At 36.4% G+C, this 18,261-nt stretch overlaps 1 protein-coding gene across 1 annotated transcript in view; it reads right to left on the bottom strand.

Annotated features, from left to right (window-relative positions):
• The window catches only part of LOC132913362 (trehalase-like), a 32,874-nt gene extending 14,849 nt beyond the window's left edge, over nucleotides 1-18,025 (bottom strand). The window contains exons 1-2 of the mRNA XM_060971650.1: nucleotides 17,452-18,025; nucleotides 1,481-1,597 (exon numbers count right to left, since the gene is read on the bottom strand). Coding sequence (XP_060827633.1) covers nucleotides 1,481-1,597; nucleotides 17,452-17,558 — 224 coding nt within the window. The 5' untranslated portion in view covers nucleotides 17,559-18,025. The remainder of the gene's footprint in view (nucleotides 1-1,480; nucleotides 1,598-17,451) is intronic.
• Nucleotides 18,026-18,261: the final 236 nt, after the last annotated feature.

Here is an 18,261-nt window from a genome sequence, read left to right as displayed (position 1 = left end):
ATGAATTCGCATGAAAATCCTCAGTCTAATAATTACTGACCTGCAATGAATGAGATTGTAATTGAAGTGCCATGCTGGTGTTATAAATTTTCATTTTACATATTTCTGTTCGCAGAAACGCATAAGACATAAAATAGAACTTTTATCTACATCTAATATATTCATAATTTAGCCTTGCCCCTGGTACAGGAACGATCAGTTCTATTGATCGTTAACACTAACCTTACGATGAGCTTTACGTTCTTCCCGAATTCGCTTTACAATGCTCATAAAACGAGAGAGAATTTCGCGTTCCGTTCGAGCCAGCGAAAATTGCCAACCGTATCTCTTGAACGAGACATTCACCCAAAACGATGTTCGCTTTATGCCGATGGGTTGGCCGCGGAAAACGAATTGATCACCGAGAAAATTGCGAAAAGGTGCAGACGTTCTATGGTTCTCGATACGTTCTTCCACATTCTACAAGTAGCGAATTGTAAGAATTTCACGCATTTCCAAACTTTTTTCTCGTGGCAACGCAATGTCGTGAGAACGTTTCATCGTTGAATGGAGAAGAAAGATTGATTGATCATGCATTCATTGTCGCAGCAACCTTTGTGTCGTTTTCAACCAAATCATATTCTTCCATTGTCCAGAAATCTTTCAACTTGAGAAAGATTTGAAAGAATCATTGATACGTGTGATTTTTTCTTTCCATCGTATGCGAATAATTTTCTTAAAATGTTAAAAATGCTTTCCTTGATTCGAATTAAAACAGAGATATTGAAATATCAAAGATTCCAGAATCGTAGCAGAGTTAAAAAAGGGAAAATTGTTAAAGAGGACAATATTTAGAAAATTGGGGACTGCTAATAGATTTATCGAGACAATTAATTTTAACGGTCTTAAAAATTTCACGTTTCAGCTATCTCATAATCGTACGAATTTATAGTTTCCCCAAGTACTTGTTATTTTATCGGGTAAAACTTTTATTCGCTTGCAGTAGCGGTTATTTAATAGATATGGTTATCGCAAAATCGAATTGGGCTGCATTCGACGATAGGATAAGTTCACGGAGTAATCCGCTACGATGGAAGTGGACGAAAGCGAACGTAGCTGAGTATCGTAAACTGGATACTATAAAAGTCCCAGTAAACGGAGTGATTTAACGTAGGAACAATTTAAAAACGCGTCTGGTCACCGTGATTTCGTTTTCGGAGCGATCGTAAATTGCAGACGGCTTTGTGCCGCTTATTCATGTTACGCGGAATTTTACCTTAAGTGAAATGAAGCTTTCTCTACTATTTAAGATCACAAAATATCGAGCAATTGTCTCGTTTGTGTATTCTTTTATTCAGAAAAACTAAATGTTATTACTCATTTATGCTGAGTTGATAATGATTGTACGACACACTCGATGAAACGTTTACGATATTGAAAGAAATTCTGTTCGATAGCAACAAGTTTTAATTGCGTTAAAAAAATCGCTGGTTGAACTTACTTGGCGAGAGTTATTTCAGGGTCGTTTATCTGTTGAAGATCGACGAACGTCTTGCTGTCGCTGTAGATATTAGATAGCTGCACAGTTTTCAATAGTTCTCCGGTACAATAGATCTCGCTGGAAAATAAATATAAATAAATGACAAATCTATCGATCTGGAATCATCGTAATATATTTGTCTTGTGTACTATACTTATATAATTTCTTGTTCTCAAATGTAATATCTGAATTATAAACGTAATTATAATGAGTTATTGCCGTAGCCGTAGACAAGAGCATGAATCGATAATCTGATTACGTTGTTCAACGGTTCGCTAAATCGATTAACTCGCGATCCGATTTTGGTCGTATTGGAAGATCATTCGGTAAGGGATAAACACAAAGTCTATTATAAAATCCTAATCAAATTCCATTTTATTACAACCGTATACACGGTACATTAAACCGATGACATTTATATAGCTGTTACCGATGAACACTTGCATGTATATACGCGTAAAGGCTAGAGAAACACATATGCATACATAAAACATAAATCAATTTGTGTTTCGTGTCTCTGATTCCGACGTTATTTGATAGTTAAAAGGCAATGATCTAATATTTTAATGGCATATAATTGACGCCCTATAGGAAATAATTGCGCTATAAACACGAAATGTAAGTATTTTGTGTTACGACGAACGTTTTCGTGTTACGACGCGATCAATTCAATCTCGGTAGAAAACTATTGTTTCTACCTCCGAATAATATGCTCGTTTTATCTATCGATCTGTGGTCTTATCTCAGCTTTATCACACGACGTTTAAAGAGCGAAACCTCGAGAATCGTGTTTATGGAATACCTTGCCGTTAGAAACAACTTTTATCTGCTTCCATCGAATCACACGAGACCATCCAACCGGAGATTCGTTGAATTTCACGGCGCATGCACGCGCACTAGAATAAAAAGGTTTGTTTCTACAAGTCACGGTAAATTTCGAGATTATAAAATTCTGTTCGCAGAGAAGTCTGGTCCATGTAAATGAACGTTTCACTGTACAATTGACATATATCTTATTTAATTTAATATTTCCTTGAAGGAGAAAAAGATAAAAGAATCTTGTGCTGAGATTTAGAAAAATTGTCTGATTTACCCTGACGTTATCTTTTTCGTTTGAAAAAAAAAAAGAATGGAGAAAGAAATAAAAAACTGAGTGTCCTCCACCCCTTTCGGCTTTCGAATTCCTTTTATCTTCTTTGATCTTGCATTGCATTTTTTCTCTCTTCCCTTCGCAAGATGAAAAGAGGCATCGACGATAACGTAACTACCGCTGGTTGTCGCACCCTAGATTTCATACTAACCACCGTGGCCACAAAAGAAGAAAAAAAGAAAAGGGAAGAAGAAAAAAAATATTACGAAGCTGTCGAGGTTGTCGACCTTCGTCATTCTGTTACAGTTTCCCTTTCTACCGGATGTATACGAGCGTTTTATCTTTGGCGTGTTCAGAGAAAGCTATCGGAAGTCTACTTTTGATTGATGGAATCTTGTTGCTCAAGCTTTCAAAACTCCTAATGGATGACACACTTTTCTTTTTTCACAGTTTGACAGATACGCGTGCATGTTAAAATATACGTGTATCCAGACATTTTTCTCCTATGGGACGTACTAATCCTAAAAATAAATGTACGTAATACTGGATTTCCTGTATCTTCTGTCGTTATCGTCGTGGTATTATATTTTTCTTGATTGAAAATAGTAAAGCGTTAAAACTCGTTATTAACAGCTGACAGTCTTCGGGAAATGTAATAAAATATTATACGATGTAGAACATGTAAAATTATAGAGAGAAAGATAAAAATATAGAGGATGCTACAAGAAGTTGGACGATGAAACAAATCACGAACTTTCCATTTTGGGGTGGTCGCCTCTCTATGGAGGATCCACTTCTTCAATCGTTTCGAGAATATTTCGGATAAGGCAAGCCGCTTCACCCGAGCCATGAATTTCTTTAGAGGCTACCTGCTTCCTCTGTTATCGTTTTATCGTTTGGCCGGATGTACCTTCGTCAAACTTGTACGTGAATGTCCGATAGAGAATTACGCACTCGTCTGGGATCGAAATTTCTTCGCAATCCTATCATAAAGATTCCTATACATGTTTCATGAACCCTCAAGCTACGTATATACTTTACATATAATGAAAATTTATAAAGTAATTTTAGGAAACGCGAGATGTTCGATTAGCAAGCTCCCTCCAGGTTTTGTCTCAATTTTCTGAGAGTTCTTAAGGGTTTTGTATGGTTTTGTGTAAAACCATCGCCCTTCAATACCGATAACCGATAGTCTTGAATAAAAAGCAAACGACGAATCATCATTACAAAGCCCTGCCCCGATTATGCCTGTTCTCCTAGGCCCTTTGTCTCTTTTTTGTCTGTTTGCCCGGCTGATAATGTTTCGAGAGCTCTCCTTAATTAATTAAGGTTATTTCGTGAAATCGACATCAGCCGAGCTTCAAGTAGAGAAAAGATGGTGAATTCCGCTTTAAAAAAGTTTCCTCAGGGGTTCCTTCAATCGACATATTCAACCACACAGACACACACTACACACACAAAACACACACACACAGATATTCTATCTAGATCCGTGGGATATAATCCAGAATAAATTGCCTCTTAAATTCGAGTCCCTTGCGAGGTTCGAAATGAAGTATGTTTATAATATTCAACCACTTAAATCGTACAAAATGTATAAAATAAAGTAATCAAAATTGGAATTACATAGAATTTGTGATATACTATTATCATTATACATATATTATATAACAATTACCAAGAAAATTGGCTTGTTACGGTGTATGATATATTTTATCAGTCCACTTTATTGTGGTTTTCAACTGGAGAGTCAAATTACTCGCGCTAGGATATTTAATTTGTTCTTTCTTTCAATCGTTTCCTCTTTGTCTGTACAAATCTATTATCAACAATACATCGATAAAGTTTCACGATACTCGTCGGTCAGAGCGAATAAAGAAAATTAATTTGGAAGAAGGAAGGCAATTATTAAATAACAACTAATGTCAAATTTCGAGATACAAATCTGTAGACTTGAATCAAGTATCTCGGAAAGTTTCGCCTGTCTAACAAATTTCGTTACATCTTCAGCGAATGAGGATTCACGGTTGCTCGCTGAACTAAATCTGCTTTCCCTTGTAATTTGAGATACACGCCCTCGCAACATTTCCACGCTACGACTAACTCTTCGCCTCTGAGGAATTTCGGATGATGCTCTCTGTCAGACAAACGCCGCTTAAGGTCAGGCAGGTATGTACTTTTCAACAACGAACTACATTCAAACTTTGAAATATGAGTAGCTAACTTCCTCCAAGGAAATTATGTCAGTTACCTTGATCGGGAGGAACTCGGTTATATGTTTATTAGACGTGTCGCCAAGTTATATTTCATGAATTTAGAATGATAGATAACGACGATGAAAACTTGACCTAAAAATGGTACAATGGCTAAAACTGGTCTGCGGCGATACCGCGGTACTTTTGTATGTATTTGTACGTACTATGTTTGTATGTATTGCAAATTCCATAAGAGATTCTTATATTGTTGATTATTGAATTATATTATTGACCGTTGAAAAAGCAAATAAACATTAAAAGATACACTAGCATCAAATTGATAAGATTAATTCTGAAAAAGATAAATGTCGAGCCATGTATTCTTATTGCGACTGAAAATGGTTAAATCTGCGTTTAAATAGTTGGAAATAAGATTAACTGTTAAGAAGAGTCAAAGAAAAATTTTCTCACCAAATTAAATTTTACGCGTATACGTCAGTAAGAGATGACCTTATTTCCAGCAAGAAGGGGTAAATATTCCTGTTTAAAGAATTATGCAGCTGACTGTGTCAAGATATTATGCATACAGTGTCGTAAATAATATTCAAAGTTCTCCAAGTAACTTTACCGAGTATCACGACTTTTGTATATTTTTACATCCCTTGGAAGTAGACGATAGGAAAGTTCGAACAAGAGTAGCATAGCACGCACATTTGATGATAGGCGATTTTGTAAATAACATGCAAACGAAGTAATATAACACCAGAGATGAATCTATGAGACGTTTGAAATTCTAGCTGCGATAAAACAAAAGTGTCAAAGGGGTTGAATTATGGTTGTTTCCGTGTTTAAACGGTTGATAACGCTATTATGTCTGTTTATTAAACACCTCGCACATTCTCATATATTCTTGTAATGACCGTGGTTACGATTATGAGATTATAAGGTGGCTTTTCCCACGACGCTATCATACGACAAGCTGCGAGAAAGACGGGAAATTATGTTAAATCTTAGAAATGGAAAAGCATTTTATAAAAATATCCATCTGATCTACATCGATTCCAAAGCTAAAAATTATCTTTGCGAGCACAATAAAATCTTATTTAAATAATTTTACTTAGAATTTAATAATAAATACCAGAACAATATATAACATTTAATATCTATAACATTAGATATTTCGTTGTAGAATCTTCAAAAAAATTGTTGAACTTGGGCCGTTGATTTCTCACGAAAAGTCCGCACGATAGAAAGTTAAGAGAAAGTCCTGTTACCACGATAATCATCTACCAATCTGGAAAACCATGAAACCACTGAAAGAAAGCGATGGCCTGATCGAAATCAGAGTATCAAACGGCGAGTCAAACGTAGTCGTTTGCTCAAAATGATTAAACTTGAAACCAAATCTGGCTGATATCGTAAATTTCACGGACATAAATTACGCAAAAGCTCTTGGCGAATTGCCATGAAACCGCGAATCACAGACAACTCGTGTAAACCATATTTATTCGACCATCAAATTCTACAAAGTATCTCGTAAATTAGCAACGAGACGACCGGTCAATTAAGTGCGAAGCTCGATCCAGGACCGTTAAGAAACTCCGATCAAACCGGAATTCCAGTAATCTCATGTTCCCTCGTAAAATGATCCATGATCCACGAAACGTCGTAATTTTCTACTTGCAGAAACGTCTATAGACGTTTCAAGTTACCAAGATCCACGTCTTAAAATGGATTAAACTTTCTCCCTCCATGATCCCAAAAGTTGTAATTGTTTTAGCTATATAATATTCTTTAAATCAACTTTAAAACTCGCTTTACTTCGTTGATATAGGTCTAATATAACATTTTTGACGATCTGGACGATCGTAGTTATCACTAGACTTGATAGAAAATCGGTTGTGTATCCTGAAGAAAGAATCGAGATAAAATAAAGGCCGCACTGGAAAATATCGCGTACTCGATAGAATAGAAACAGTTTAAATAATCTCTAAGCTAATAAAATTCACCGTGCGTTGTTCTACATTATCTAAAATGATAAACAAAGGCAGAAGTATATAGAGATATAGTATTTAACAACGAGAGCTTCTAAATCAAGGAATAATGAAGCGCATAGACAAGCATTAAGTGAATTTACTTGAAAACAAAGTCTTCTATAAAATAATTGTATTTTATAATTTCAAGCTATTAATTGTACCATTAATTACAGAATATCGTTCGAATATCGAATTCGTGGGACGTTTCGTAAATCGTCACCGTTGTATGTTATGTAAAATGAAACAATGAATTTTTGTTCATTTAACGGATAATACGTATCTATGGATAATGCGTACACGCTTAAGGTCTTTGCCTAAGGAACCATTATCGATTTCTGGATTATTGTTAAGAGTATCCTGGGGTGGTACACAGATCAATATATCCAGCATTGGCGAGGATTAAAACTATGAACTGAATTGGATCGAGTCAGATGGTTAACAGCGACTGTTCACGTAATTGGAAGTCTCTAAAGCGACCAATTGGCTGATAAGCCAAGTAAATTGCACGCAGAACAAGGGTTTTGTGGCTTACCTGCTAACTAGAAGGAAATATATTTCAGAGAAACAAGGTGATTCGAGGGTGGCAGCAGATTAATAAGGAAAAAAGCGTTGGGAAATAACACCGGTGTATTGTTTTATATTGTTATATTCCACTTTCAGGAATTCTGTTGTAATATGTTTCGTATTCGTTTCAAATAATCTCACGTTGAACGGAGATAGTAATGGAAAATCTCAGCGTTTGTATAGCTTCAATTGTAAAAGATCTTAAAACGCAAGTATATATATCATCGAACGTACACTTGTGGTAATGGCAATTTCCACGATTGTCGTATGGTTACATAGTTAGAATTATGAAGTAGTACGTATTAATCACAGAATTGCAGATAAAGTATTATTCTACTTGTAAACAATCCCTACATGTTTCTAAACGTCAAGATGTTTACATGGATTGCATATTTTTCGTGCAACAAGTGGAAAAACGGTAACCAGGTCAAATAGAATATAAATTACACAAAAATTGAGTAACTTAAACCGTTGCGAGACCCCTACACCACAATACCAGCTCGTGTTATTAATAATTCAGTTATGCTTTTATTTAGCACAATTTAGTCGTATGGTATTTAATTTCAACAGCTTTGCTACCCTTTCCAATTTCCGTAATAAAGGTTCCATGATAAGCGTGCTTTTATATATTACGTTCGTTCGCAGAATTCATTCGGTGTATCGTTTGCTGATTTTACCGAACACAATTAAGATCGGAAATCTAGAAATTCGGGAATCTAGGAACGCTAACTATCCATTCACGTAACGGAAATCCTTTTAAACGTACAGTTCGCTGCTTCTCTTTGAGAATCGGTACGCAAGACGCAAGCACCTTAATTGTATGACAAATTTGTACGTCGTTGAAATAACATCACTTTTACACAAAACATGTTGAAATTTCCATTTCTATTTAATTATGTGTTAATTTTCTCAGCGATACGGAACATAACTCGGAAAAGCATTTTCGAATCATATTTTAACAAATATTCTTCGCGAAAGCTTTATATCGCAGCGATTTCATTTGTTATTATGTATGTACGTAGAAGCAATTTTCGAGCAATACTGTTTGCAAGATTTGCAATTTAACGTCAATAAAAAGAGACACAAGATATAATATCGACAACGTCGAAATTACATTCGTCGGATAATTTTGTGACACGCGAAAAATTTATCGTTTATAATCGGTCGGTATTCAGCACCCGACCCGATTGGATGGTTGTAAATTTGCTCGGTAGAATTCTATAATTTTGTTTGCACATCAATTTCCCAGATACGATGTCTTTGAGGAATCGGGTGGCTGAAAAAAAAAAAAAAGAAAAACAAGTAAAACGCGACAAAGTTGTGTATTCAGCCTTAAGAGCTCGAGTGTTGCCAGACTCGTTTCAAAGATGCACCGTGTGTAACGTGAGTTGAGTGTGCTTTATTATACAGGTAAACCTGGATCTATAGGAGCAACAGGTAAAACGCTGAGAAATTTAAATCGATAATAGAATTCGATACGTTCTCTGCCAATGATATTTTACTTTGAGAGAAGTCCACGGGGCTTTTAGGTCAAATCAATATACCGTAAAATTCGCGACAACTGTAAAAAAACCGCATAATATAAGTACTTTTTGTCATTTTTCTGCTCTTCCTTTTCAATTTTTTACAAAAAGAGAAATTCTCTACAGTCGAGTTAGAGCTTAAAGTGAGTAGCAGAATTTTCAAAGAGAGAAAATAAAAATTATTGAATCACCGTCATTGGTAGAGTGTTATCGTGCAGGGTAAGAATCATTGTGTGTAATTAAATTGCTATCGCGTTATTATTTTCGAGACAGATACGTATAACACAATATTCATACAATAAAGAAGCGATCATTTTTCTAAAAGTCCCTTCTAACTTAGTCCTTCATATTTTGGTTGGTGCTATTTCGTTAGAGTTTTCGCATGCTTTTTTCGAATTTCGAATCGAACGTCGATCAAACGTCAGCGAGATTCTCCGGAGACTAACTTCCTTTTTATGAATCGACTCGAGCAAGAAGCAAATCGAATTGATTTCTTGATCGAAGTAATTTGACCTTTCCACCCTGCCTTATCACCTTCTCGATACGAGATTGAACTATTCCGGGGTTTCACGGGTCAATTGAAGAGTCGATCGTGCTTGTCTATTTCTCCTTCAGTTTTCCTTCTTGCGACGATTTTCCTTCGATTTATTCTGTCTTCATCAACCACCGTCAGACGAAAGTCTCAACAAATTGATCTAGCAAGATCTTTCCCGCTACACGAGATGGAAAATTTCTTCCACAAACGGAGTTTGCTCATCCACATATCTCATTTTCGTTGCTCTTCTTTACCGTTAATATTCCATGCGTTCGTATCTATCGGAGCACGAAATGAATTTCGAAAATGGTATGCAGAATGCATAAAGATTATAATTGAAAGCAGGAATTGTAAATGATGAAATGTATAAATCTAAATGAATCATGCTGAAAGGATTAAAAAGAAAATTGGTTCCCATCTGATTACCGGAATTAATCAACATTCGATACGGATAAATCTAAATGATCACCGACTTTTGAATGGAAGATATTTCGATTGAAGGACAGAGTATTCGAAACTATTCCTATCAGAGGAACAAAAAGGCGAAGAGTACATCAAAAAGCAGATAGCTCAGTTACGACGAGCAGCCGGATAGAAATGAAGCGTCGAGGGAAATTCCCAAGCGTCAACCAAGCTTCCTAAAATTTTTCAAGCTCGATACTTCTCGTAACCGAGCAAAAATTTGCACAACTATGCCTCCCTATCTATCGACAGAGACAGCAAGAAATTAGTAACTGTCCTTGCTGGTTTAGAATCAACGGTTCATGATACTTCTTTCCTTTTGCTTTTTTTAACCGTCCGCTTTTATTTTCGTTCTATTTTCGCAGCCTGTATTTTGTCCTGGCAATTTTCCGCCATTCGGTGCACTCTTATCACGTTCCTTTTAAATGTTCCTCGTTTTGGAACAACGCTATTTTCAGGAATTGTCATGGATCTCGCTCGAGCGTGTTAATACGTGGCTAGGTTCTTATTAGAAAATCTGATCTACAAACCTGATTCGTTTGACGAATCTAGTTATATTCCTCGCAACTTGTGCAGGATTTTGGTATCCTGATATTATCGACTTAAAATGAGTACATATAAATACTGTTATTCTTCTAAATTAATTTCTGAATTACGATATTGGCAACTTCCACGAATTGCATGAGTATTTTAAGATTCAAGCAATTCTTGAATAATCTAGTAAAACAAGAGAAAATTCTCTAGCACAGGGAGATTCTGATTATTCCCTGGATAATTAAAGCAACGCAAAGCTTTATGTAAGTATATTAACGGTAACGCTGTTATATGTTGCAATGGACTGGTTCTAAGAGACAGTCTAATATAAAAAGCCATTATCGACTGCTGACTTATGTCGAGTAGGACAAGCAACGTTTCGTAACGAATTCATGACAAGGACATGCTTGGAGTTTCACTTCTTTAGATGTCTGATCGACCCTATCATAATTATAAACATTTTTACATAGCCAAGATCATGGAGAGCAGGAAGACTTCGAAGACAGACAAAATACTGAAACGTTGAAACTTGAAGAGAATATTCTCGATAATATTTATTTCCCTGTACTCTCATTTAAATTTGACACTTTATGCAGCTGGGACCATATTTTACTGCTAGTACCGGCTTATTGCTCAAGACATATAGATTTGCAAGTTTTTATGAGCTCGAACAGCTGCGAAATAATTTTCACCGATATCTTCAGCGTGCCGAAGCAATAAAATTCGTCCGTTCTATTTTCCACGTTTCATCGGTCCATTCCGTTTCTTCTTCCAATGCGCGATATATTTCTAACAGGCTAACGCCCTACAAAAGAACAGATACTCGCGTATAAGAGCTCGTCACGTAATAAGAATTTCAATGTACTCGTGCTTCGTCCTTTTTATTGGCGCATCTTTGATCCTACGAGAAAAATACCGTAGTTCGTGTGCACCTCTTGAAACAACCTTCAATCCGTTCTTCATCGCCTTCTTCCATAATACATGACGACATGAATACATTCCTTCCTGTATCTCTTTGAATGTTAGCAAATCGGTGAATTTATGGAGAAAAGTTTGACGTATGATTGCTGTTCTACGTTAGTACGTAGCGAGCATATATCAAGCCACAAGGAAATACCTGCCTAAGCGTTCAAGAAAGGTTATTTTGTCAGACTGATTCACGAATGTACAAACGGTATTTTTTTACAAATGCAATTATTCCCATCATTCTGGGAATTCTAGCGTTTAAGAAGAAGAATATTCAATTTTTCCAAGGTATTTCTTCATCTAAGAATGTCTAAGATTCTCGAATAAATGTAAAATATCTCGAGTTTGCACAAAAATTTATATAAAGAGTTTATACAGCTAATACGTATTTTTCCCTTGCTAAAGTATGTATTCCTGAAAAAGAATGCTTCGCGAACGTCGTTCCTCGAATTTTAATAATACCCCTTATATCGAGTTTTGAGAAGCTGCGTTATATACAGTAAATCCTGTTATGAGGTAGGTATATGTTCGTTTAGAGAGTGCGTGATTTACGCGGCACTAAGCGATAATAGAGGCAAATTTTTCTCAAGAAGGAATATTATTCTTGGTTATATAAATGTACACACCTTCTCTATACCGATGATAACCATATTATTCGAATGCTTTGCACGCGAAGTATTACATACTTCTTAACTAGCATATATACATATATATCGCACGTAATATCGCAACTACAACTAATACTTGAGAATGTTAACTACTCAATTAATTCCCTCTGTTGAAAGATAATGAACACGAAGTGTCATAAAATAATGATTATTTCATTTCAAACGGCGCAATAATTCATAGCAGAGCTCCAATCCGAAAGGGGTCGTACATCTCCAAGGAATCAATATCTATCACCATGTACCAATATCAACAATATCGTAATCAATCCTTTCAATTTTATCATCGTTAATAACTATTATTCGTCACGATCCTTTTCACGCGTCGAATCATCCGAATTTATTGTTCTTTCTGCGTGTTACGATCCATTTGACGAAATTAAACACGAATTCTATAGGTTCTTAGATTATAATTCGACTTGTAACGAGACGAACGGTGCCGTTATCATTGGACACTTTGTCTTGGCAACAACCTGTGTCGTGAATTTATGGGATATCGACGAGCCGGCTTTCATCGGGATCGTAAACCTGACCCTTTATGGCGACATTATACCAGACCGAAATGGTTGTACTTCCATTGGAAATGACGTCTCGTGCTACCAAAATGAAAGGAGAAACCGGGATGCTTTCAAATCCTGCCGCCAATTCAACCGTTGAAACGACGCGAAATTTTTTTTGAACAAGTTACCTCTTCTTTCTTCTGCGATGACTTGGAGAAGTTACGCCATTCTCCCGCTCTGAAATCTCTGGAAATCCGAGATTCCAACTTTCTACCATCATCGCGGTCCGGTTGAATGGCTCAGCGAATTCTCAGGCGAATCGAACGTCCAGAGGGGAATCAAACTTCTCGTGAATATTCAATGGGTAATCTTAATCAATGTTTTAAGAACAATACTTGCTTTTAAATTTACGGGAAACAGATATGTCTCCGTGTTGTGTTCGTTGGCGAGGAACAAGGACGATTTTGTTCGAGAGCGAATCGATAATCAGAGGGGAATAGGAGTTGGTTCCAAGACTTATTAGGATTCCAGGTTTACGTACAATCAATGTTAAGAAGAATACATTTGACTTTTGGGACTTATGTTTCCGTACAGTGTTTGCTGGAAAAAACTTTTATTCGAAAGTAAATTGATTTAGAGAGGAATGTATTGAGGAATTTTCTTTAACGTGAAATAGGGATGGCCTAAGTGAATGTTAAAAATAAATGCAATGTCATATCTTAGCCCAAAAATGCTGATTGTAGAGTCTATATCGACTAAATTGCAGTCCTTGATTATTTCGTCGAATATAAGAAAGTAGAATTCTGCGATGATTCTCTTAAAACTGCTTGCAGGTGAGTAGAAAATTCGTATCCCCTGCGCTACGAAGTTGCAAAACGGGTGAAAAAAAAAAAGAAAAAAGAAAAAAAGAAGGAAACCGTGCATCAGGTCGGTAACGAATTATGAATTAATCTTAAACTCGAAGGTAAGTCATTGAACTGAATTCACAGTGCGATAATGAGGTCGGTTCAATTATATCTAATAGCGTCGAAAGTGCTGTACCAGTGCCTCTCGTTTGTTTTAGGTTGCATTGGTGAACGAGTCTACTACGGTTCTTTCGCGCATGCCGTTTCTCGTTCGCGTTTCTTTCGCTCGATCATTGATCGGAGAAATCAGATTCTGAATCGAATTGGAGCAATCGTTCGACTGAAGAAATAATTTTTCTCGAAACGAATGTGCGACTAAGAAGTATCATCGTTAAAAATAAAAATGAAGAAACGACATATTATCATCGATGACCGATAATTATCGATTTATTTGCGAAGATAAGAGTAACCTAATTCTCTTGGCAAATATATTGTTGCAGAGCTCTTATTAAGAATGGAATTAGCGAGGAATAAAAGTAAATTCAATTAGAAGGAAGAAAGCGATATACTGTTTTAAATCTCTCGCACTGTAATAAAGTCGCGGAGATTAACCAAAAGGGGACGAATTAAAGATATTCCTTTGTTTACAACATAGATGTGTTCATTAAAGCGATAATACTGATAAACAGAGGCGTACGATTAATGATAATTTGTCTGCGTTGGAAATTGATAACGCTTATATCATATCCTTGGTCAACGAGTCGCATGCAAGCATGAATGGTCAAATACTATGCACGTGCTCGAAATGCGTTACATTAAAATGAGCTGTTCATACCGATTGATCTGATGGGATATTTGATTGATGAAGATGGTATGCTTATCTATTGCGTAATAGTTAACTATTTTGATTCTAAACAATACAGTTTAACGCCGCAATTTAACAGTTTAATAATACAATAATCACCGGCAGCATAAAAGAAATATTATCATTCAGAGTTCCTTAAAGACACGTGTTTTCGAAAGTTTTAGAACAGACTGAAAATATGTTATCAGGAACGACATTTGAAGAAATATTATTGTTTCTTTATAACTATAACGGTATTGTTCAGTTAGAACTGAATAAATTATTGTTGAAAATATTATCTTGCCGGTATAATACCGGCAAATAAATATTAATGATAATTTTTATTCCTGTCACTTTTGTGCACTCATTACTAACATTTTATCTATGGAGATACCAATGGTCTACGACTCTACAAAAATTCATCATTGCATAATTTATCGCTCGTGAATTAAACAAATAAGGTCGATATTTGTATCAATTATAGTATGTTTTCCGATAACGGTATTACCAAGAAATGAAAAGTGTTTCAAAACAAAATACTTTTTCCAAGAACAGATTTGCGATCCATAAAATAACGAGAACTTGAATACAAATTTTTCAAATATGTCATAATATTAATTTTTCCTTTTACAGCTACAAATCGCACAAAAGATTTCTCAATATTTACTTTTCGTTTTCATAACGAGAATAAACGAAATCGTGTATCTGTTTTGCATCATCATACAAATCATACAAGTGTTCAACAATGATCATCGCGGCTTTTCAAAACCACGAGCAGTGCGTACAAAGCGTACTTTCGCGAGAAATTATTGTAATCTTATTGATCTCATTAGCACTAATCTACTCATACTGTTCCCGCTTATCTCGTTATTTTTTCTTGTTTTCCCATACCGTTCAATGTCGACAAAAAGCCGAGCATAATGATACTCGTGGATGCGTGAAACGATTGCGTAAAAAAGATAACCAAGTATGCTGCTCCTAACGAACGTGCAGGATTGGAATGGATGCCAACCTTGCATCGACGTAGCATGCAATAAATAAATCGTAAATAAACTCGTTCTAAAGAAAACTGGAATTTATTAAATTCATTCATCAAACTTCCGAAGGAGGGAACTTATCTTGAAACAGAGTTCTATTTTTGTTGAACTACGATCGTAAGAATAGATTACGAGAAATTGATTTTATCGAGTCGATATTTATTTTCACCTTACAATTGATTTGACAGAGAAACGTACGTTTGAAAGAAAATATTTTTAAATTAAAAATCTGTGCTAGATTCCAGAACCGTCATGTTTGAAAATTTTGTGAGTTCCAACAACTCAAAAAAATTTTTGGTACAATAAAACCGTTTAATTTTCAGAATATTTCCGGAATATAAACACATGTGCATTTACTAGTAACAAATTTGCAATCGCTACGTTTACTTTAATAAAAAGAAGAAAAAAAAAAGAAAAGAAAATAATACGAAAATATATAACTGTAAGGATACATAGTGTGTGTTCATAGCAATCGACTCGAGTGCTGACCATATTCTATTACTTTCCACATTATTATAAAACATAGTATCTCGATGATATCAGAATTTCTGTTTTTATCGCCAATCAGGCTCGTGCACGTACGTAAAAGTAGATTAACAAAGTTTATCTGAGGTTTCTGTGCTTTCCCTGCTGTGACCACGAATAAGATAGTGATAATTCGTATTAATGCAAAGTGAAGTTGTTTAGATATGAATTTTCAACGGTACTACGCATTGGAACTTTTGTTCGTTCTAAAAAGATTAGAAAAGAACGGAAATTTGCATCGTTTTTGTATAATAATTGTAAAGGGAATATTATCGTTTGTAATTAAGCCAGCATGTATAAGCATGCAATAAATACTAACCGTATCCAGTAAAACTATATTTGTGTTTATTTTACTTTAAATTTTACGTTCGACAAAATTTTTCTAAGAAACGATTTAATAGCATTGTATTTTATGCACTGCGATATGAACTATTGTATTTATGGGGTAGATAGATGATTTGTTGACAATTTATTGTAATTCAATGATTGCCCAGTCTATACTTTTATATCGTATAGTATTGTAGATGTTAAAGGATTTGAAGGATTTGATGTTGAAGGAGTAAGAAAAATTCACATCGATAGACAGTCGAAATATTTTTGCCAATTAAGGTGAAAGGAAAGTACCACTCGTAAATATAGAAACAGTCGGAATTACAAATTGATGTAAACATATTATAATGTTAAATACGTTTTCAAGTATTATCGTTGTATTTACGGGACGTTGACTTTGTTAGTTTTTACTTGTTTAAACTCAGTATTGATACGATTCAATTGAAATTAAAATGGAATATCTATATATTTGTAATAAAAGAGGAACGGGACGTTTACGTTTCGTATCGATAATTGATTGCGTTGATGCAAATGAACAAGTAGCATTTTCGCTCCAGTCAACTCATTTACATTACTGACAAACACGAACGTTACTGATGAAAATTAATCGAACATTCGACATTTTGCATGAGAATTATGCGTAAATCCGACTCCAATTTTTATGAATTCGTAATCGTTATTAGCATGCATGAATTTCTACGCATAATTATTCTTAATTCAAGTAATTAATAAGGATAAGGATAAAGTCTTACAAGCGTGTTTCTATCCAAGTAAATAACAGCTTATACGCTGTTAAAGTGATAGCAAATCGCTTGAACTCGGAAGCCTTGTAAATCCGAACGAAACACCTTAACTAAACACCCAGAAATTCTACAAATCGATGAAAAACCCACAAGCCATTACCAAGACAATCGCCTACTCCATCTAAAAATACTCGTCCGAATGATCGACCACCCCAAATTCTTCTTCTACCTAATTTTTCGAGCCTAATCCACGTTCCCCTTTCGAAATCCTCATTCCCGATTGGCAAAGAACAGAAAACGTGGTGGAACAAAGATACTGGACAAAAGATCGAAGAAAGAAAAGGAAAGGAACGAAAAGGGAAGAATGAAGAAACCGAGTCTTCATCGAGGGAAAGTAGGAAGAAAGGAAGTGTATATGGGCCAAGAGCGTATACCATGCGCTGGTAGTTTTACGCGATGGGGGAAGCAGGCTTTTCAGGCAGGAAGAAGGCGGTTCGAGCGGCACCTTGCACACGCTTGCTGTTTCCCTTTCACTCACCTATAGCAGTCCGTGGCCTTGACGCTGGCATGTCCGATCGAGGCGGCATCGGTCAAGGCAGCGATTAGACCGATGACGCCGACAGCGATCAGAAGTCCACTTGGCATAGTGCTTCCTGGAAGGAGTCACACGCGGCTGGTAAGCTCAGGTTAAAAGTCGACGAACCTCTTCGGCCCTTGATTCAACTCTGACGCCTGTGGATGATTTCCAGCAAGCCCAAGATTCTTTCACCCAGTAGCAACAGCACGCAGCCGAATCGTTCGACGATCAGCCGACCGACTGATACGCGTGGCGCGCCACTTACAAACACGGCTTCTGGCGATCGCGCTTGGCCTTCCGCTGACAGTTCGCTACTTGCGGTTGCAGCACGCGAGACACACTGTGGTGCAAACGGCTGCTCGCTCGGACACCGTTGATGTCGAAAGCGACCAACCAACGTATAAACAGAGACACACGATTTTACACTTCTTATCGTTCAAGAATAGACGATGGTCAACAACGCTGAGAAAGAAGCCCGCGACGGAGCCTCAGTTTCCGAACCCTTTGTGCACACTGACGGAACTCGCGATCGGTTATATGAGTCTGGTCGGCTGATAATGAGTCGCTTGTTCATTGGTCTGACACCGGAATACTCCCCTAGCCTGATTGGCTGTCGATTAACTTTGCGACCGCGACGACTAACCGTTTATCTTCCTAAGCGACCAAGGCGAAAGGCTTCGCACAGAGGTTTTTGCCTGTTCTTCCTAGCCAGCACGTGACAAGGATTTGTGATCGATCGTGCAAGGATCTCATGCAAGGATCGCCCGTGAT

Source organism: Bombus pascuorum, chromosome 13, assembly GCF_905332965.1.
Source record: "Bombus pascuorum chromosome 13, iyBomPasc1.1, whole genome shotgun sequence".
NCBI lineage: Eukaryota > Metazoa > Arthropoda > Insecta > Hymenoptera > Apidae > Bombus > Bombus pascuorum.
Note: the sequence above shows the minus strand (reverse complement) of the source record. Positions and strands in the feature narration are given on the sequence as shown.